This window comes from Aythya ferina, assembly GCF_964211825.1.
Source record: "Aythya ferina genome assembly, chromosome: Z".
Lineage (NCBI taxonomy): Eukaryota > Metazoa > Chordata > Aves > Anseriformes > Anatidae > Aythya > Aythya ferina.
The window spans coordinates 80,215,658-80,237,752 of record NC_140299.1 but is presented as its reverse complement, the minus strand read 5'-3'; the positions used below and the strand labels follow the sequence as shown (position 1 = coordinate 80,237,752).

The following is a 22,095-nucleotide window of genomic DNA, read 5'->3' as shown; positions in this document are numbered from 1 at the left end:
CTGTCCTCCCGCTCGACTCAGTTCTGTATCTCAATAAGAAAGTCTCAACAATGAATAGCTTAATAAAATAGCTATTTTAATAAGCCAAAATGGAAAGTAATATACAGATAATGTCCCTTCAGATGCTGGGTACCCCACATTCATGTAGCATTGAGTAGACCCTAGATGGATTTTCCCAGGGCATGCTGCACCAATCTGGTATGTGGAGAGGTTCCTCGCCCATCATGCACCTGGGTGCCTTCTATTTTGCATAACAAAAGAAACCACACATCTCCTCCTGATGGATTGGGATGTCCTTTTTGACACCACTCATCCTAACATAAGGGTTTTTGAAGTCTCATGTACAAAGCCCCAGTAGAATAGACATGACTGTCCAAAACCACTAACTCTGCCATACAACATCTTCTGCAAGACTCCCAGTACACCTTCAGCAGACCGGTAGAAAGAAAGCAAGTTCTGGTAAACAGGTATGTGCTATCTAGAAAAAGAGAACAAACAGAAAGTTAAGTAACCAAATGTCAGTGTGATATATGGAGTAATAATTCGTGTCAAGATGTTTGATGTTAATAAAGAAGGGGGAGATGTGGAAGTGTGGCCATGGGGGTTGAGAAGTCCCATGATTGATGATAATATCAAATTCTTAACGATGAGGCCATCAGGAATGTAAAGAGTTTAGAGGGAACCAAGAAGGGCAATTCAGGAGACCCCATGATGTTTCTGGTTGCTTGTTCTCTAGCCATTAAGGCATGGAAGTTGCCGGGGGTTTGCTGTTGCCAGACAAAGTTGTTTGACCAATGAAAAGTCGTTTGAAAAGGACTGCTGTGGGGTGAAGGGTATAAGAGGGGAGCAAGATGAAAATACAACACTATATATAACATAATGAAGTTATGTCACCGATAAAGAAGTAGGAAAAAGGAACGAATAGGACAGGCTAGCAGAAGAGGGACCAGGACAGGAACAGGCACATTGATCACCTTATGAAGATAGGTTTGGCCAAACTCAGCAAGCCACTCAAAGAAGCCTGTATAGGAAGTCATTGGAAATAGGCACACCGGAGCTGGGAATAAGATTGAGCTGAGAGAAGCGGACCTGCGCACACAACTGCCCCTCGCTGGTCAGCAGTTGCGCATTATGGGGAATCATACGTCCTTGGAAACAAAGACTGTCCTGGTAACCTTACAGCTTATTCCCTTTATTAACAATCAGACAGTTTATGATCCTGAAATATGGGACCAAATTGAGGTCAAGGTGCGGGGACTCTGCAACTAAAAATGACAAGGTTGCAGTGGGATTGCTTGGCACGTGGCGAGCAGTCTCTGAGGTCTTAAAGAGCCCTGTGGGCATGGACATTAATAGTAGTAGACTTAAAGGATTGTTTGTTAAACACTTGCCAGAATTCGGAAAATTTTGCCATGTTTATGTTACAATTGATACCTTTTCTGATTGTACATATGTATAGGTGTACCCAGGTTTCTTATGAATATGTAAAAGCAATGTTCTACATGTATATATATTTAGAAAGTTCAATGTTAGTGTGTGCCTGTTGGTGGAGCATAGACTCCCTGTGCATCCAGCACTGTTTACTTGCCTTTTGTAAACATTACTAAATTCAGATTGAGTTGTATCTTCATTTATAACATCAGTGTCATTGGCTTGCCTATATACACCAAACCACATAATTATCTAAAATGATAGCAGCAACAGGGAAAATATACAAAGTTCTGGGGAGAACCATATGATGGGTGAAATGATGCTAACAGGTTTTTTGTTAAGTCACCTTCACTGAGACACTGATGAAGATTATATATACATCAACTTACAGGATACAAGTTCGCAATTAGGAAATCAATCCTAACTTTACATAGGAGAAAAGACTAGAAGAACCACTGGAGGGCCCTTTGTTCTCAAATGCTTCCCTGAAAACTCATGGAGTTTGATTTAAATTGGCATAACATGCATTATTCCCTGCTCTTTTTTTTTTTTTTTTTTTTTTTCCCTGAATGTATTATTACTAGATATTGATGAATTATATGGTTTTATAGTTACATGGATGAAAATGAAATAGTGAAATGCATTGGGATAAGGAGAGGTATTTTTTGATGTCAGCACACTTTCTGATATTTTTGAGAAGCTTGAGAAAAAAAAAAAAAAGAAAAAAAAAAAAAAGGAATTTGCATTTTACAGCTATGCATTATTGTAACAAAAAAAAATGTAAATGTAAGGCTGACCACGGCATAGGGCAGGGCAGCAAGTCCTTTTGGTACATCATCACAAGAAAAAAAAGGGATTCTTTATTTTCAGGGTTTACTGTAACAGCATGTATTTCGTGGCACACGGACTGCGGGGCACACCCCAATTCCCTTCCTTGTCAAAGTTCACGTATAATTATGTGGAAAGACGCCGGAACAGGCAAACGACCGTGGTCAGTTCCGTCCTGTGGTAGAGGTGTCGGCAGCCTTGGCAGCCACACACCCGACTGTTCCCCCTCTTTCCACCCATATCCCTCTGGTTAACTACTTTTCGTCACGTTTTACTTCACTTTTTCGTGTCTGTGCCACCCCCCGGGCGGCGCACCGTGCCCTGACCAACCCCCCCCTCACCCTCCTTCCCGCCCCGCCTCCGCCATCTTCCCGCTCCTCCCTCCCCGCCATCTTCCCGTCCCCCCCCCCCCCCGCTCCCTGCGCCGCCGTGAGGGTGGCGGGTGGCGGCAGCTCGCCGCCGCCATGTTCCACAGCAGCACGCAGCGGCGGCACTGGACCTTCGGCAGCGAGGAGGAGCTGGCGAGGAGCCGAGCCGAGGCCAACCGCAAGTTCCGCAGCCGGGCGGCGGCGAACGGGAAGGTGCCGGGCGGGCTGGAGGGGGAAAAGGCGGCGGCGGGGCTGTGGGGCTGTGAGGGGAGAGGGGACACCCCCCCCCCCTCCCCCCCCCAGTCCCCCTCCGCCATGTCGCATCCCCGCGTCCCCTCACAGGTGGTGCCCAGCGAGCTGTGCCTGCTGGAGCCCCAGGAGGAGCTGGCGATCTGCAAGTACTACGAGAAGCGGCTGCTGGATTTCTGCGCCGTCTTCAAGCCCGCCATGCCGCGGTCGGTGGTGGTAAGCAGGCGCCGCGGCCCCCCTGCGCCCTGCCGGCTCGCCTCAGCGCGGCTGCCCCGCTGTTACGCCTCTCCCCTGCCGTCATCGAGGAGTGGAAGCGAACCCGGAGCTTTCCAGAGATACAATTGACGATACAAATGTTTCAGTTAGTTGGGATTGATTTCAGTGAGCCAGGGATACAGGAAAAGCGCCTGGCTGCTGCAGGGGGGGTCCCAACGCTGAGGTGCGCGGTCCCCGGTTGTTTGTCCAGCACTGGTGTGTGTCTGAGGGCTGGGAGCTGGTCTAAAAGATTAGACCCAGTGACTAAGCGCACAGTCTGATTGCTTCCTAAATTCAGGCAGGCTCGGTGCAGTGACTACATCCCTGGGGAGCCAGTTCCTGTGTGTGACCACCCTCTGGTGAAGAGCCTCTTCCTGATACCCAGCCTAAACTCCCCCTGCCTCAGCTTAGCACCGTTCCTGTGGGTCCTGTCACTGGTGTTACAGAGAATAGGTCACCTGCCTCTCCACTCCCCCTTGTGAGGGAGTTGTAGACCGCGATGAGGTCCCCCCTCAGCCTCCTCTCCTCCAGGCTGAACAGGCCCAGTGCCCTCAGCCGCTCCTCATATGTCTTCCCCTCTAGGCCCTTCACCATCTTCGTAGCCCTCCTCTGGACACTTTCCAACAGTTTCATGTCCTTTTTATACTGTGGTGCCCAGAACTGCACACATTGCTCGAGGTGAGGCCGCACCAGCGCAGAGCAGAGCAGGACAATCCTTTCACTTGACCTACTAGCGATGCCGTGCTTGATGCACCCCAGGATGCAGTTGGCCCTCCTGGCTGCCAGGGCACACTGCTGGCTCAGACTCAGCTTGCTATCAACCACAACCCCCAGATCCCTCTCTTCTAGGCTGCTCTCCAGCGTCTCATCGCCCAGTCTGTACGTGCAGCCAGGGTTGCCCTGTCCCAGGTGCAGGACCCAGCACTTGCTTTTGTTAAACTTCATGCGGTTGGTGATCGCCCAGCCCTCCAATCTGTCCAGGTCTGTCTGCAAGGCCTTTCCACCCTCATCAGAGTCCACAACTCCTCCAAGTTTGGTGTTGTTGGCAAATTTGCTCAAAACACCTTCTAGTCCTACATCCAACTCATTTATAAAGACATTGAAGAGGACTGGCCCTAAAATGGAGCCTTGAGGGACCCCACTAGTGACCATCCACCAGCCAGATGTGGCCCCATTTACCACAACCCTTTGAGCCCTGCCCGTCAGCCAATTGCTCACCCACCATATGATGTTTTTGTTTAGCTGTATGCTGGACATTTTGTCCAGTAGGATCCTATGGGAAACCGTGTCAAAAGCCTTGCTGAAGTCCAAAAAGATGCCATCAGCTGGTTTCCCTTGGTCAACTAGACAGATGATCTTATAAAAGGAAATCAAATTTGTTAGGCAGGAGCCCTCATGAACCCATGTTGGCTGGGACCAATGACCTCATTGTCCCCCAGGTGTGCCTCAATAATTTCAGGGATCATCTTCTCCATAATTTTACCAGGCACTGACATGAGACTTGCAGGCCTGTAATTGCTAGAGTCTTCTTTCTTGCTCTTCTTGAAAATTGGCATGTTTGCCAGCTTCCAGTCTACTGGGACCTCTCCAGATTCCCAAAATCATTGAAAAATAATTGAGAGAGGTCCCTCAATGACATCAGCCAGCTCTTTAAGCACCCAGGGATGGATCCCATCCGGACCCATGGATTTGTATGGATCCAGGTGGAGCAGCAAATCCCGCACACGTTCAGGGTCGGTTGGGAGTTTTCTGTTCACATATCTAAGGAAACCTTTTTTATTGTCTTCCACAGACATGGCCAGCTTCAACTCTAGCTGGGCTTTGGCCCCACGAATTTTCTCCCTACAAACACGAACAGTGTCCCTGTATTCCTTCCTCATTGCCTGACCCTCCTTCCAGCAGCCATACACTTTCTTTTTTCACCTAAGCTCCAGTAGAAGATCCCTGCTCAGCCAGGCCGGCCTTCTGCCCTGCCTGCCTGACTTCCAGTATTTTGGAATCTCCTGATCTTGTGCTTTTATGAGGCAGTGCTTAAAGACTGACCAGCACTGATGGACGCCAACGCCTTCAAAAGCAGTTTCCCAGGGGACCTTGCTGACTAGTTCCCTGAGCAGCCTGCAGTCCGCTTTCCCCATATCCAGGGCTGAAGTTTTGGTGGCAGTTTTCCGACTGTCACCAGAAATTGTAAACTCAACCACTTCATGGTCACTATGACCGAGACAGCCGCCAATTGCCACGTTTCCCACCAGACCCTCTCTGTTCTCCAGCAACAGATCAAGGAGGGCACCTTTCCTAGCTGGCTCCCTTAGCACCTGCACCAAGAAGTTATCATCGAGGTGCTTTAGGAACCTCCTGGACTTGCCACGTGGTGATCCTAGTTGATGTCTGGCAAGCTGAAATCCCCCATAAGGACAGGGGGAGTTGACCTCGAGGCATCTCTTAGTTCTGCAAAGAACAATTCATCGGCGTTGTCATCCTGGCTGGGTGGTCTGCAGTAGATTCCCACTACGACATCCCCTTTATTTGTTCGTCCCTTAATCCTTACCCGCAGGCTCTCAACTTTGCCATCCCCAGCGTGAAGTTCCATGCAGCCCAGCCCATGTTTCACATACATCGCCACCCCACCTACCCTGATGCTATCAAGTCGTTGCCTCAAAGCCCTAAAATCCCTTTTGATGGCTCTTGGACTTCTCGTTGCTACCTTGTCATGACCAGCAGCAGGTAGCAGCCGGTGGGCCGTGCCAGGCGCGTGACTTCCTTAGCTAAGTCTCTCATCCAAGCCCCGTGGAGACAACAGAGTTCCCCATGGGTTGGGTCTGGTCAGCGTATGTCTGTCCCTTTGTCCCTCTGTCCCTTTCCGAAGGGAGTCCCCCATGCCTTAGGCACCCTCTCCAACTGGGACGGGCTTTCATCTCCTTCATTGTTCTGGCTATGGTTCTCTGGAGCCTCCTACCTGTTACCTACGGGTATCATGATGAGTATCTTGCTAAAAGCGCATTCACTCTGCACCTGTAGGCTGCCACCATATGCTGCATGAAACCTGACCTTATATCTGAGAATTGGCTGCCCTAACTCAGTGTGCTGAGTCAGACTTCCCAAGTAACAGGTTTGCAATACCTGATTTCATGCTGGTGGGGCTCAGATCAGTGGGGAGTTCAGCGCTGACAGGCTGGGGTACTTGCAGACACCCAGAGAAGTGTCACTTTTAAACATGCAGGGAAGTAGACCGTCGCTGTTTCTTAAATTTTGTGTCAGTGTCAGATTCTCATGAAGATGCCATCAACTTTTTGCGCAGTCTTCTTAAATCTATGTCTAAAAATGGCAGAAAAGACAACCAAACCACAATTCTGTAAGCTTATTACACCCACAGATGTACTAGATTTGGGAATGTTTAATGGCACGGCATTTGCACCTGTATTGTGTCCTGTATGCCTGTAGTATACATTTACACTTGCTACTGCTGTGTGATCTTATTTTATTTTTTCTCAATCTGTTTTTGCTTCTTACTTTTCCCTCCTTTTTTTTTTTTTAATGTAGGGAACAGCTTGCATGTATTTTAAACGCTTTTACCTGAACAACTCAGTGATGGAGTATCATCCTCGGATAATAATGTGAGTTATCAACACACCTTGCGTTACCATATCGGTTAAAACGTTAGAAGTATACTCGGCATTTGTTAAGATATTTAATCTCTCAGTTTGTTTTTTTTAAATATATGTAAAGACTGGTCACCTTCTGTTTCTGCTTGGGAAAGTTTGTGTTCTATAGATGGTACTTTGAATATTAAAAAAAAATAATTCTGCACAGAACTTCTCGTGAAAACATATGCAGATATGAATTTTTTTGTTTTTCCTTTTATCCTTCTCAAGGCTAACGTGTGCATTCTTGGCGTGTAAAGTAGATGAATTTAATGTGTCCAGTGCACAGTTTGTTGGTAACCTTCGAGAAAGCCCTCTTGGACAGGAAAAAGCTCTCGAACAGATACTGGAATATGAACTGCTTCTCATTCAACAGCTGAACTTCCATCTTATCGTGCACAATCCATACAGGCCGTTTGAGGGATTTCTAATTGATATTAAGGTAATAATGTTTTATGTGCTACATACTTCATATGCTAATGTAAGACAAATGTTATGGCTTATGGTAGAAAAAATAAGTGTGCTCTTAATGACGTTGACTGTAAAGTGATAGGTGTTTGCCAGGAGGTCTGTTTTGTTGTGCTCTTTAAACATCATTTATTTTGAACAAGATGGCCAGCTACTCTTTTGCTTTATAGTACATTGTTGTGTTTGGTGTTCTGAGCTGACGAGTGGAAGTTCAGGAACAGCTACTTACTTTCTTATTCGTTTTCTAGACTCGTTATCCAATGCTGGAGAATCCTGAAGTGCTGAGGAGAACAGCGGATGACTTTCTCAATCGAGTGGCTCTGACAGATGCGTATCTACTCTTTACTCCCTCACAGATAGCTCTCACTGCTATCCTATCTAGTGCTTCAAGAGCAGGAATTAACATGGAGAGGTAGTCTTTTTGTTTCTTTGGAGTGATTTATTTGCTACCTGTATAAAACTTTACTGTAGATGTTCTTGACTAGTAGAATTAAGCATTTACGTGGTAGTTAACAGTCTGCTGCATTAAGTATGCTTCAAAACTAAAGCTGTAGTGATTTCTTTTTCCACTTTTGAAAAGCAGGAGCTATGCAGTTAGTTGGTGTCTGGTTTTTATATTCCTTTGAAATGTGTTTTTGCTTCTTCCAAAGTGATGGCTTTGGCTTAATTAGAGCAGAATAGGATTTTCAGAGTGAAGAGACTGGAAATGCAGTAGAAAGTGAGGGTATGAAACATAAAAGAATCACTGAAAGAAAAAAGTTAGATTTTTAAGAATTTCTAAGATACCAAAGATTTTGGAGTGAAATGGTATTTCTCTGAACTGATGGCTACTAGCCATGCCCAAACCGTAAGTGCTACACTTGGTTGGTACAACCATCAGTGTACACAGAAATGAACTAATGATAAGTTCATTAAATGGTAAGGTGCTCTTAAGTAACTCGGTTTCTTTTCTGTGGCCTCTCCACTTGTTTCTAGGGCTTTGAAAGCCCTTGTTTCAGGGCTTTGATACCAACCCTGAAAGCGTTTATTAAAGCCACTCTGTTTACAGAGTCTTCCACAGCGTGGGAGAATGCTCTTCATGATTCACTGTTTTCTCAGAACAGTGTGCCAGCGTTCAGGTGCTTATTACAACTTGTCGATCTCATTCCTGAGCGTATTTTCTGTACTCCATACATCAAAACTCAGAAAGCTTGGCTATAAAGAGAACTAGAATCGTTTGTAGGTAGCATGGGATTCAGGTTATGTGAGTTTTGTCTTCTCATAAAAAAAAAAAAACAAAACAAATTCTTTGTCACCCGTCAGCACCTACAGTTGCTACAACCTTGTCAGTCACTGTTTCGCATCAGCTTCAGCTGCTGCACACGAGAGAAGCTGCAGCACGGGTCTTGAGGGCCTGTGAGTAGGGGTCCCTGCATTGGCAGGGCAGAGCTGGGTTAGAACACAGAGGCTTGAAAATCTGTGGGTCCCAGATGTCAGTGTGATTAAATCTGTGTTCAAGAAGTTACAGTTTCAGGCAAAACAACAGCAACTGGTCTCTGGCAAGTAATGGCTACCAGTTAGTCTCTCATTAGGGTGTCAGCAAAGGGCTCCTGAAGTTGTCTGAGCAGTGGCTCTAAGTGAGCAGCTGCCAGCTTGTAGCAATTAACATTGTCTTCCTGGTGGCTGGGGCCTCAGACTGTGAGCTGCAGCTGGCACAGCTGAGTGTATCTGTATTATAAATAAGTTTTCTCTTCACACGGACTGGTAACACTTTAAGAGTCCTTGGATTTTACATGCAAGTTTTCTTCCCAGCAAGGGATAAACTGTTTTTTTTTGTAGATCTTGACAAGGATTATTGCTTATATATCTTGTGGTTTTAACCAGCTGGTGTGTGGGTTTTTTTTTCTTTTTTTTTTTTGTTTTGTTTTGTTTTAAGATTTGGAAGCATAAATGAGCAAGTGCTAAAGCTGAAAGTGAGATTATTCTCTAAACTTTTCGTATTTTTACTCGGAGGTCCTGTGTCGTGTGTTCAATATTCTGTTTCATAGCTTCAGTTTTCATCTAAATTCACTTAAATCTTAAGTTCCTTTTTTTTTTTTTTAACACTGGAATGTGATAAATGTCTGTGTAATGATGTTCCTCAGGTGTGCTCTTTTAATGTGTTACTAAAAGGAACTTTGAATCTGAGGAACAGAAGAATGCTGGAAGTGAAGGACTTTCTTCATCATTTGCTTGTCACTTTATAGCACTTCCACAACAAAAGTGTTCTTACTAAGTCTAATCATAATGCTTTAGCAGATGGAGATAGGTGTTTTATTAACTAATGGTAGCTGTCACAAGTAATTATGGCACTTTATTTTAGGAAATTATTCTTTCATTTCTCCTTACAGTTACTTGTCAGAAAGCCTTATGCTGAAAGAAAACAGAACATTCTTGGGCAAGTTACTAGATGGCATGAAATGTAAGTAAACATTGGAAAAAATGTGAGAAACTGTCTTTCTGAAGGAAAACAAACAAACAAACAAACAAACAAACAAAAAGAAAAATATGATGTTTTTCCAAACAACAAAACTTTTAAGCAGAAAAGTGTGCTTCCAATGGTTTTGTTCAGCTCAGGGCTTGCATAGGGTAGGTAAAACGTTGGCAGTACAATGACCTACTTGCTAGGTATATGCAGGGGGAGAAAACACTCAGACTTACCTTTGTTATTAAATTAAATCAAAATGGTAAAGAGCCTGATGCTTTGCAAATCATATATGTTGTACTGTTTTTTTTTAGTAACTGATTTGTATTCAAAAGTGAGAAATCTGTTTTGGGCACTAGTTTGTGTGAGTTTGGATGAGTAACTTCTTTTCAGTCACGATGACTTGAGAGTGCAGCTTCTGACAAAAGCTGCACAGAACCACTTCTACCACCAGAGGGTGGCTTTTGTAAGCTGAGTGATCTGCCAGCATTTGAACACCACTTTTACTTTGTAGCTATAAAGGTGTTTCAAAAGATGTTCAGGTTTTATGTTTAGATGTCTAGTACAAAACAGCTACATATATAAAAAACAGAACAAAACATGAATGCTGGCATGGTTTAGCTGTGACAGTGGGGAGTACAGTATGCTGATCATTATATTAAATGACAGTCGAGGTATGGAATTTTAAGAAGGCAGTTCTTTAATATTCTAACCTGATGCATGTATTTAAAATGGAGAGTGCTAGCATCGAAAAGAAAAAATCCAGTCTGTTGACTAAGCAGACTTCGGTGGTGAATATATCGTTTAAGTCAGCAGGGTCTACAAATTCAATTTAAATTGGATTTATGAAGTTTGAGGTACTCTTACCTCTGTCTTCTGCTAACAAACCTAGTCGTCAGGTTTCTTTTAGTGAAATGCAGAAGGAACTCTGGGATCACATACTCACTTGCAGCTTTGTGGAAAATAGCATTACCCTAAAGGCAGCTCTTCGTAAACGTGGCTGGCAGAAAATTTTAGAGCAGCTGAGATGCTAAATCTGTAAGTGGTTTGTTTTGCATAGAACTGGTGGTAGAGAAGGTCTTCTTTCTTGTAGGGTACTTGTAAATTTAATTTACATTCATAAAAAACAGAAACTGTTTTTAAGACTAGGATACAGTGCTGAATACAAAAAAACACTCATCTATTTTGAAAGTTGCTGGCAAAGGAATGTGAACGCTGTAATTTGCTTTGATGAAAAACAAAAAATGTGATGCTGGCAACTTAATTCAGTTGTAGTCCTTTGTGCTGAGCTTCTGCTGATCCTTGATGCTAATTAGAATTAATCCTCTGTTTTTAAGATGATAGTCAAGCCTCGTGTGTGTAATCTTGGATACTCCAAAGTTAGTGTGCTGCAAGTGATGGGAAATTGTGTAAGCAAATGGTTTGGGAGTTGGAGAAGGTCAGAACTTGGGACATCTGATGGTTTGACAAATAAAAGTAGGGATTTTAGTTATAAAGATTTCTGTTAAGTTGGTAAAACTTGCCTTACAGTGTCTTGAAGTCTGTTTGGAAAATAGATGTGATGTTTTCAAAATCTGGCAGAGATGTGAGGGAAAAGAGAGAAACTGTTGCCTCAAGGTTAAATACAAGGGATAAGCAGTAGCAGGAGCCACACTACTGATTGATACTGACGTTGTGTAATTCGCAGGGTGCAGCAGAAATTACTTAGTTTGCTTAGAGCTGTGTTGTTGCCACTGTAGGCATGAAAAATCTTATAAAGAAATATGAACTGCCAAGGCCTGAAGAGATTGCTGCTCTAAAACAGAAATTAGAGAAGTGTCACAGTCCGGAGTTTTCACTTAATTCCAACATGTAAGTAGATCCTATGTAATTTGTTAAATTTCAATCTTTTTTAATGCTGTGGAAACACTGACTGATCTGTGAGTGAATGAAAATGAAAACGTGTCAATGCAAACATGAGGGTGCCTGTTCAAAGTCTTGGTTCTCAGGTTCACACAGTTCTTCTGTAACATCCAGATGCTGTTCCTCTATGCTGATTAGCACGGCAGGCCCCAACAGTGGGAGATAAGGATATAATAGGAAATAACAGGAAATAAGGAGACTGACTCTGGAAATGAATAACTAAACCTACTTTTTTTTCTGGACGGTGGTTAGGAAGAAGAGGAAAGGTTGTGAAGATGGTGACTATAACGCAAAAAAGCCGAAAATTGATGAGGTTAGTAAATGTATGGTACAAATACTTGTTTTTCCACTCTAATGGTTGATGAAATTGACACAGCCACTGACAAACTTCTGCCACTGATGTTCTTCTACATATTTCTCAGAGTGTTTTGCAGCTTATTTTTAAAATGAGCCAGAGTTACTGCAGGCCTGCACTTGGGAGTGTTTTTAATACTCATATTTTCTGTGGGGAGTGGCAAGCACATGCAGACCATCCTTCCTGCTCTTCCTTGTGCTTTTGGAAGTCTCTTGACAAACCACAGCACAACATGAAGCTTAGTACTTCTACTCCACTGTCTGAAACTCTGTGATACCACTGAGGGAAAACAGCTGTTAAACCAGCTTGGAATACCATGGTGAAAGTCCTGGTTTTGGAAGGCCAGGAACTGAAATCCTAACTGTGCAGGCAGAAATTCACTGCTCAGGATTCAGCGAAAGGAATACGAAGAAATATGTGGAGATGCCTGCCTGATGCGTAAGCTTTAGGTAGTGTTTTTAAGCTGGCCAGTGTTTGTGAAAGTGTTTCCTTTTACTTTGTCTTCCTGACCAAGGTTGAAGTAGCTGGTTTGCTAGCAAGGCTTGCAAACAGTGCAGATGAGTAGCTTGTACCTCAGGTTGTGAGTCCGGGTATAAATACGGTGGAGAGGGTAATTTAACAAATGAAAACAGAGTAGGGTAATCCTTCATGATCTAATCTGAACATCTTTTGTAACTTTCAGTTGTAATATTGTCTGGAAATTGTAGACAACACTGCTACATTCTGGTGGAGGAATAGCTTTGTAAGGAACCCTTTTTAATGGAACTTTTATTGATACTGAAAACCTTGTACATACAGAGAGTGATCTGTCACCCTTAGCATAAAATGCGTGCTTTTGTTTTTTAAATAGCACGACTAGTTGAATTGGGTTGGCAGTGTGCCCTCACTGCTAAGAAAGCTAATGGTATTCTTGGCTGCAGTGGATAAAGTATGACCAGCAGTCAGGAGAGGTAATCCTTCCCCTCCAGACTGCACTCATGGGGCTGTACTTAGAATCATAGAATATCCTGAGTTGGAAGGGACCCTTAAGGATCATCAAGTCCAACTCTTGACACCGCACAGGTCTACCCAAAAGTTCAGACCATGTGACTGAGTGCACAGTCCAATCTCTTCTTAAATTCAGACAGGCTCGGTGCAGTGACCACTTCCCTGGGGAGCCTGTTCCAGTGTGCAACCACCCTCTCTGTGAAGAACCCCCTCCTGACGTCAAGCCTAAATTTCCCCTGCCTCAGCTTAACCCCGTTCCCGCGGGTCCTGTCACTGGTGTTAATGGAGAAAAGGTCTCCTGCCTCTTGACAACCCCTTATGAGGAAGTTGTAGACTGCGATGAGGTCTCCCCTCAGCCTCCTCTTCTCCAGGCTGAACAGGCCCAGTGACCTCAGCCGTTCCTCGTACGTCTTCCCCTCCAGGCCTTTCACCATCTTCGTAGCCCTCCTCTGGACACTTTCCAACAGTTTCATGTCCTTTTTATACTGTGGTGCCCAGAACTGCACACAGTACTCGAGGTGAGGCCGCACCAGCGCAGAGTAGAGCGGGACAATCACCTCCCTTGACCTACTAGCGATGCCGTGCTTGATGCACCCCAGGATACGATTGGCCCTCCTGGCTGCCAGGGCACACTGCTGGCTCATATTCAACTTGCTGTCTACCACGACCCCCAGATCCCTCTCTTCTAGGCTGCTCTCCAGCGTCTCATCACCCAGTCTGTACATGCAGCCAGGGTTTCCCCGTCCCAGGTGCAGGACCCGGCACTTGCTCTTATTGAACTTCATGCGGTTGGTGATCGCCCAGCTCTCCAACCTGTCCAGATCCCTCTGCAAGGCCTTTACGCCCTCATTCGAGTCCACAACTCCTCCAAGTTTGGTGTCATCAGCAAACTTGCTCAAAATACCCTCTATTCCTACATCCAGATCGTTTATAAAAATATTGAAAAGTACCGGCCCTAAAATGGAGTTGTCACTCCAAAAAAATAAGCGTTTTTGTTTGTTTTTCTCCTTCTTTGATAAGCAGTATAGCATGCTTGCAGAAACAAGCTGGGGTCTCTCCCTTGAGCCTTTCAGTTGTGTTTTCTGGGATAAGCCACTGATGGCTGAAAACAAAATCTTTACCTCTGATGTGTTTATGTATGCGACCGAGTTCTCTCTGGTTTCATCATCCCTGCAGAAGATAGCATAGTGGGTGGCTGTAAAGGGAGAGTGACAACAGTTTCAATGAACTCGGGAATCAAAGTTTAAGTGCAGTCTTACAACAAAATAGGGGAAATGTCTTAAACTGTTCTCACATTTAGCAACATGGGAAGCTTGAGCAGAAATCTGGGATCATTGGGAGTTGCCAGGAAATGAAATATCCTTTCATCTTTTTCACTAGTTGTTACCGATAGTCGTAGGTCAAGCACATCATGACAATCTGGGAGGGAGCCTAATGAATGTGCTTCTGTGTAGGACTTGCATGAATTTGTATTCAGCTTTTCCGTGTTGACTGACATTCTTACTGGCTGTCAGAAGTAGAACAGTCCCTGTATTGTCTTACACCAGTCCTGGAAGAAATATATGCATGTCAGGTAAAGTGGACAGACAAACTAAGTTTTAAAATCCATTTAAAGTTGCTGTTTCAATCTTTTACTGTCAGTAGGCACAGTCTGAGAGGTCAAAGTGAAGTTACTTGTATTACTTGAACTCTTTTCAGCTGGCACACACAAGGGATGTTACGCTGATACCAGATGCAGCAGTACCAGCTGGTCCATGTTCCTGCACAGCTTACTGTCTGGCCGTGCTGCTCAAGGCATTGCTTTTTTCCTTCCCTTAGGAAGAATGTACCGATGACGAGTTTGCGGAGCTGGTGTAACCCCGAAGAGGAAATCCTATCACTGCAGTACCCGCTGTCCTGTGACGCGTGAACCTGTCTGCCAAAGGTTCATTAGCCTGTATTAGCATGAGGTATTTGCTCTTTTACTATTTAATATACTTGCAATAAAGCATTTTATACAATTCAGTTTTAGTTAATTGTAGCTCCGTTATAAAACCCTCATCCATTTACGGTCAAATATCAGTAAGAAATGCTCACTTGGAGAAATCTGTTACGCACAGAAGAGTGACAAAGTGATGTTAAGAAATGCATTGCAGCATGGCAGTAGCTGAAGTCAAGACTGGCATTTAGCAAAGTGGTTAAATACAAGCAGAAAGCAAATCGGGTAATAGATCCGTTACGTGGTTTAGAGCAAAACACGCATGCCCTCTTCCCAAGTTTGTTACTGTTCAAAGAATATAACCTTGCCCCTAATATTTTCTGCATTTGAGAAGAGTTTCTCTTGGGTTAGGATCAGCGGGAAGGCTAACAAGGCAAGCGTCCTGGTGGGGGTCTGTTACAGACCGCCAAACCAGGATGAAAAGACAAGTGAGGAATTCTACAGGCAGCTGACAGAAGTTGCGAAATTGTCAGCGCTTGTTCTTGCAGGGGACTTCAACTTCCCTGACATATCCTGGAAGCACAACACAGCCCTGAGAAAGCAGTCCAGGAGGTTTCTGGAGAGCGTGGAAGACAGCTTCCTGACGCAGCTGGTTAGTGAGCCCACCAGGGGTGGTGCCCCGCTAGACCTTCTCTTCACAAACAGAGAAGGACTGGTGGAGGATGTGATTGTCGGGAGCTGTCTCAGGCAGGAGGAGGCTGTAGTGAGGTGGGGCTTGGTCTGTTCTCCCAAGTGCCTGGAGACAGGATGAGGGAGAATGGTCTAAAGTTGCACCAGGGGAGGTTTACGTTGGATATTAGGAAGAACTTCTTTACTCAGAGGGTTGTTAGACATTGGAACAGGCTGCCCAGGGAAGTGGTGGAGTCACCATTGCTGGAGGTCTTTCAAACATTTAGATGTAGAGCTTAGGGATATGGTTTAGTGGAGGACTTGTTAGTGTTAGGTCAGAGGCTGGGCTAGGTGATCTTGGAAGTCTCTTCCAACCTAGATGATTCTGTATGTGTGAGTCTGTGTGTGATTCTCAGATGTACTGAGGCTGCAGCAACTACTTTACACTATACAAAGTAATACTCACAATTCTGTGACTGACTTGTTACTGTATTTCCTGTTCCTGCAGCCATGATCTCAGATTAGTGGCTGTGATAAACCTGCCTGAGGGCATCAGAGAACAACTTAAAATCTTCCTAACTACTTACACAGCTTCTAAATGTAGGGCAAGCTCTGTTTCCTTTTCATACATTGTTTTAGAACACATGCAGTTTTAGTATACATTCACCTAAACTGCAGCTTTAGGAACATTTACTATGCTGTTTTAAGAGCATCAGCTCTACCTACTACCTACACTTACTAGTGTAATATAAATATACCACTTGTGGCACTTGAGAGCTCTTTTCAGAGCAGAAGGTTCAGTTCTGGGCACCTACCTTCCAGAGAAATAAATGGCTCAACTGGAGAGCAACAGCAAGCTGCAAGACATGTAAGGAAGAACGTACAGCAAAGACCGAAAGATAGAGTCCATGCAAATTAGAATGAAAGTGAATGCAAAATGCAGTTGAATAGACAGGAGATACTGCGTGATGTTGTAACAGGTGTGTTCATGTTGCACAAGAGTTATTTATGTGGCATCTCATACACCTTGCCAGTGAATCTCAGCATCCTTTCATTCGTTACCAGATCACTCCCAAGAATTGTCATAAATGGGGATGCAGAATGCCCCTGGATCAACTGCATAGTTTAAGTTCTTCCCCTCCCTCCCCCCTTATTTAAACTCTTAGCTTTGGTCTGTTACACTGCTGTTCTGGGGATTTATGCTTAAAACCAAAGTGACACTGCACGAACACATCAAAGGACATCATTCACCACATATGCAGACACGAGGAAAAAATCTCCACAGCAACCAAAGTTAGCAAGTTTCCATAGAGTTGATCTGCAGCTTGATTTATTTCAAAAACTTAACTTTCCATGTATAAAAATAAGATTCATGGTAGACATACAGTACACAAAAGACCAACCAATACATATTTTATAAAATGGTTTAATGAATGCATGCATGTCTGATACAATGATCAATAAATTTACTTAATTCAAATTATTTACTGTTGTAAACATTTTACAAAAGCATTGTGATTTATCTGGATATACAGTCCTTGATGGAAGAACTATTCAGACTGAATCAGTGGCACATCAAAAAATAAAGCTGACAATACCCATTCTGCATATTCTCTTTCAACATGATTCCAGCAAGAGAAACAGCATGGTATAAAAGTGTACAGTAAAGATTGTTCCTACCATAACATCAAATTCTGAAAACTGTAAATACAAGTTAAAGTGGATGAAACAGTCAGAAGTCATAATTATTGTAACCAGTCAGAAATTACAGTAAGAAATGTTATCCAGTTATATGTAGCTGTCAAAACAACACATTTCTTTCTTTGTCAGTTGATAATTCTTTTCCAACAAGACAGCAAAACTTTGGCAATTAGAGGTGCTGAAAATAATTTTAAAGTTCAAGACACAGTCACAGCATTTTCTTTGTGGAAGGTGAACTGTACACCAAGGCTCAGAGGTTGTGAAAACTGTTTCCAAGTGGAAAAAAGTGCAAATGTCCTGCACAGATAGCTTAAAAAGCTGCTGGTACAATCATTCACCAACAGAATCTTTGTTTTCTTTTTGCATAGTTCACACATTACTGGGAATGTGACAGGGTGTGCTATTTTTGGCAAGAGCAAGAAGAAAGTGATACTGGTGTGAGTTGCCATGTTGGGCATGCTGGATCCATGCAGAATTCAGGTAGAGGGCTGCTACCTGATGTTGTTGGACACTGAATACTGGTTTTGTTTTTGTTGAAGCAGTTCTGTAATAGCCAACAGCTTCTTAAGAACATGCTGTGGAAAAAAGAGTAAATACAACCATATGTTAGCAACTAGTAAAAAACCCAAAAGTTTAACTTGAGATACACTTTCAACATTACCTTAACAGACTTACAATTATGTAGTTTAAAGAAAAGAGGGAGGGGAACAGGACAACAGCTCTGATTTCCTAGTCAGTAGGACACTACTTGAAAAGGGAACTCCAAAACAGCATTGTGAAATTCCTGCCGTACCCATGGATCTTCTTGGTGCTTCTTCTAACACAGGTAGGCTAAGACAGTATAGTGCTAGCACACAGTCAGGAGGTCAACCATTTTTGTCATTATGGAAGTACTGTTCTAACTAAAATAGGTGGTCCTGAACCATTAGGGCATAATTAAGAAGAAAAGAGGAAAATGCAAGAGAATTTTGTCTGTAGAAACCCATAACGGAGAATTTATCCTCTGACATATGAAGTTAAGTATATCAAGAAAAGAGGATCACATCCCTCATCATTATCTGTATCAGGTTTTTCTGAAGATCCACTCTTTTTTTTTTTTTGTGACAGAAGAAAACCATAACCTGTTTGTCCGAGCACATGTATTTAGTACTGATTGCTTCTGTCCTGCCTTGCCAGTCTAGCCACTGCTGGTGTTTTTTGTCACGACTGTCAGCCACAACAACTCAATTACGAACTCAAACATGACTTTTTCTCTCATGCCGATATAGAGGTAGATTGCTGTTATTGAACTGGATTAGATTTCAGGTGCTGTAATAAAGAACTCCTATTTTATTTTCAAATTTCTTGAGCTTTTTTTCTTCCAAAGTTAAGAGTTAAATACAAGTGTACTTCCTTGTTTTATGAAATTAACACAGAAGTTCACAGCAGCTCTAGTTTGGAAAAAAAAATAGTGCTGAAATATGCATTATTCAAGTAAAAGCTCACTTGTTCTGCTGCTGCCAAAGGACCTGCCATACAGATTTATGGTCTACCTGGGATTAAATTAAGGCCTTGTAAATACAATAGTGAAAGTGCTTATAAAAGGTATTTGGAAACGCTTAATAGTGTTAATTGAAATTAACTATCAATGTCCAAAACTTAACCTCTTTGAAAGTCAGTCATTCCAAAGCAAAAACAACTCCCCTCGAAAGCCCCACAACCAATACAATCAAGGTTAAACCTCAATAATCAAACTGAAAACAAAACTAAACAAAAAACAACTCAAAATCCTCTGTGGGAGTCCCCTACTGGCTTCACTGAACATGTATCAATGGTTTCAGCTGATACTAATCAAATTTAAGGAAGATTGTTGCTAATAAGAGGTAACTGTCCCTGCCCTGGAGGCACTAGCATCAAATGGTAGGTTACTCAAATCACTATTGCCTGCACAGCACAATACACAGAAATGTTACTGTGAGGTAAGTTTAATTCCTTCCTTGAGATTCACTGTTATTAGCAGAGCAAAAGGAGGTATATAACTTCTGTAGAACTTCGAGACAATGCAGTAAGTAATTTGAAGTAATTCCTTTTTGAGTTTTTATAAAGCTTTTTTTTTTTTTTTTTTATAAAGTTTGAAAGTTTAATCATTTACAGTAGGCCTGCTTAACAGCTGGAACAAACTAATCACAGTGGGTTTGCCAGAAAAGCTTGCTATGTTGGTTTATAAATGTACTATAAAAATTAGGAAGCAGAAATAAGATAGCAATAGAAAGCTAGGGGAAGTAAATTTAGTTCAGCTGAAAAAAACAAGATCCTTAAAATATTGACCTAGAGAAACTGTCAGTAGTTTCACAGATGTACGCTTCCTCTAGAAACTAAAATCTTCCTCTCTAAACCTGAAAAATCTTGGTTTTATTGTACAAATCTTGCAACTATGGACTAAGTATTTACAACTAGCAGCTTTCTTGTGAGATGCACTTTTTATTTTTTTTTAATCAAACATAATGCTAGCCAGAAATACGTAAAAGAATCCTGGCATGATGGATTACCTCAAGATACCCTATCTGCACCTGTGATTTGATGGTTAATCTTTGTGGTTTACCTGCATTACACCTCGTTCGTTACTGAGTGTCCGAAGTTCATCTGAATGTGCCACACAAATCTCGTGCAAGGCTGCCAGATCACGGGATAGGTCAGTTCTAGAGTGCTCTGTAGTGTCTGGAAGCTCAGGAACATTCTTGAACAAAAATGATGAGAGCAGATTTAAGAACAGTGAGTAACCAGGTAAACCCTGTACAGCTTAAGCTACAGCTCTAAGTAACTCATTAAATTACTCATAAAAAAATAGTTCTGTGATTAAAACAGATTAACCTGACTGTTAGTTTCAGGACAATGGTTTTCAGAGACCTTGTGTAAAATCTCTCATTTCAAGAAAACTGATGCATCACAGTATACAGAAATTGCAGTTCAACCAGAAAAGGTGACCTGTCCGCATGCCACACTAAAATACTTGTTTCTGTGTCTTACCAAAATGTTCTGAGATGTCATTTATGTCACTTTAAAAGAATAAACTCAGGAAGCTACACACATTTTTATCTTCATTTTTAATACAAATTCTTAGTATAAATACACACATATATGAACTCCTAACTTCTGTTACAGCTACCGTACGCAAAACAGTAAGAGTTTAAATATAATAAAGCAATTGTTCCATTTCAAACTACAGTATGTACAACACATTTGGGATACTCTGGGGAATGCTGGCTGAAATCTATTTTTTAAAACAATTTCAATGTCTCGTCAAAGCTATATGAAATTATACATGGGATTTTTTTTGTTTCAGAATACATTTTAAAAAACTTTTTTAGCCAAGATTCCTAATTCTCATGCAGATTAGGTATATTTTAGCTTCTTGCATCTACGGAGTTGCTAAATGAACAAAATGTATGATGTTTGATGGTTTCAGTTTTGTGTGACAGGCCAGACAGCAATCTGCATTTTTTAAAGATACGTGAGGAAGATTTATTCAGCAACAAGCATTCAAAATCACGTGGAAGCTGATGCATTTTTAAGCTAGTCAACAAAAAGTGTGAAGAATTTTCATTTACAATATTGCATATTAGCATATAATTTCCAGTAAAGAATTTTTAGCCACTTACCCCAAGTTCATCTAAAAACATGATCATGCGGTGTTTGTTGCTCTTGATGAATGGATTTACCCCTTCCATATATGGCTCCTAGCAATTTTAAAAAGTATTCATTAAAACAAATCAGTACCAAGTGAATTGTCATAGCTGATGTGAACGCAATGCTGTCAGAAAAATGACATTACAAAACAAGTATGTTATCTGGGGTGACTTTAACTTCGCACGTGTATTTCTGAACGCCTGAATAATGTACACAGGTCAAAAGCCCGCGCTTTTTGTTTTCCAGGTGGATTCAGAAATAGTTTCTTATAGGCATACTAGCACGAAATTTAAATCTTATGAAGTATTTCAGATGATTTTCCCCACACATACTAGCTTCAATAAACAAACTCTCTACAACTTTGAAAAGGGATAATCAGAAGCAAGGTGCCCTTTTCTTTCATTAACACTTGTACTACAAGTGGTGTGTGTCAGACGCTGAAGTCCACAGGTACTTATCAGTCATGTTCCTTGCTGCTTGGGAACTGAGACAGACCACTTGTTGCTTGCCTTCTCTTAGCAGAAACACAGCAGAAACTTCATTAAAAGCTAGGTCTTTTTACTGCAAATTGTCAAGCTGATTTACAACATTCATTAAGTTTAACGACAGGAAAACGAATACAAGTAGAAGGGGTGTTTGGAAGCTCTACAACAGAAAACACCAAGGTAAGGCGCAAGTAGAAGCACAGGCGAAACAGCAGGTGGCGAAAGAGTGACTCAAGAGGTCAGTAGTTCTTCCTTTGTTTCAATATTGGATACTCTATCCAGCTCTGAGTTTAAGTCTGATACGTCTCAGTTTGAAGGTGAATTATATACAGGTAGATGCCTGCTGAGGTTATTTGTGTTCTCATAGCATCAACACATAGTGGCATCACATTCTGTAATGCCTACTGCAATGCCATTCATTCATCAACTGTTTTAACAGCCCCTTGCTGATACAACTAGGTTCAAAATCTTCATGGGATGCACAAGATCAGGTTTCTAGATCAGTTTATCCCAAAATAGTGGGCCTCCACTTCACAATTTGGCCAGACTGCTATTGCTCTAGTTCAGATCAACATCCTGTTTAGTTCCAAATGAAGAAGACACAAGAAGTGCAGGAACAAAGCCTCTATGCTGGTGATGACAAACAGGTCAGGTTTCAGACTTCGCATAAGAAAACAAAAGCAGGTTTTTGCCCGTATAAAGCAGGAACATTGAAACATATCAGAAAAGCAA

General features: G+C 42.4%; 2 protein-coding genes across 4 annotated transcripts in view; one reads left to right on the top strand and one right to left on the bottom strand.

The window, feature by feature from the left end:
* Positions 1–2,643: 2,643 nt before the first annotated feature.
* On the top strand, positions 2,644–14,928 carry CCNH (cyclin H). 3 transcript variants are annotated; one of them, XM_084503042.1, is made up of 9 exons: positions 2,644–2,840; positions 2,970–3,092; positions 6,669–6,742; positions 7,001–7,211; positions 7,486–7,649; positions 9,607–9,677; positions 11,420–11,531; positions 11,835–11,895; positions 14,743–14,928. In XM_084503042.1, exons 1-9 carry the CDS (start codon positions 2,724–2,726, stop codon positions 14,779–14,781), a joined length of 972 nt encoding a protein of 323 aa, XP_084359168.1. In that variant the 5' UTR covers positions 2,644–2,723; the 3' UTR covers positions 14,782–14,928. The 3 variants fall into 3 exon arrangements, 2 of the variants coding, with proteins under 2 accessions (XP_084359168.1, XP_084359167.1); XR_014686873.1 differs by having other exon boundaries at positions 2,667–2,840; positions 11,368–11,531; XM_084503041.1 differs by having other exon boundaries at positions 2,669–3,092.
* RASA1 (RAS p21 protein activator 1) overlaps positions 13,376–22,095 on the bottom strand; it is a 62,491-nt gene continuing 53,771 nt past the window's right edge. The window contains exons 23-25 of the mRNA XM_084503016.1: positions 20,851–20,928; positions 19,794–19,928; positions 13,376–17,787 (exon numbers count right to left, since the gene is read on the bottom strand). Of these exons, the coding sequence (XP_084359142.1) occupies positions 17,704–17,787; positions 19,794–19,928; positions 20,851–20,928 (297 nt within the window). The 3' untranslated portion in view covers positions 13,376–17,703. The remainder of the gene's footprint in view (positions 17,788–19,793; positions 19,929–20,850; positions 20,929–22,095) is intronic.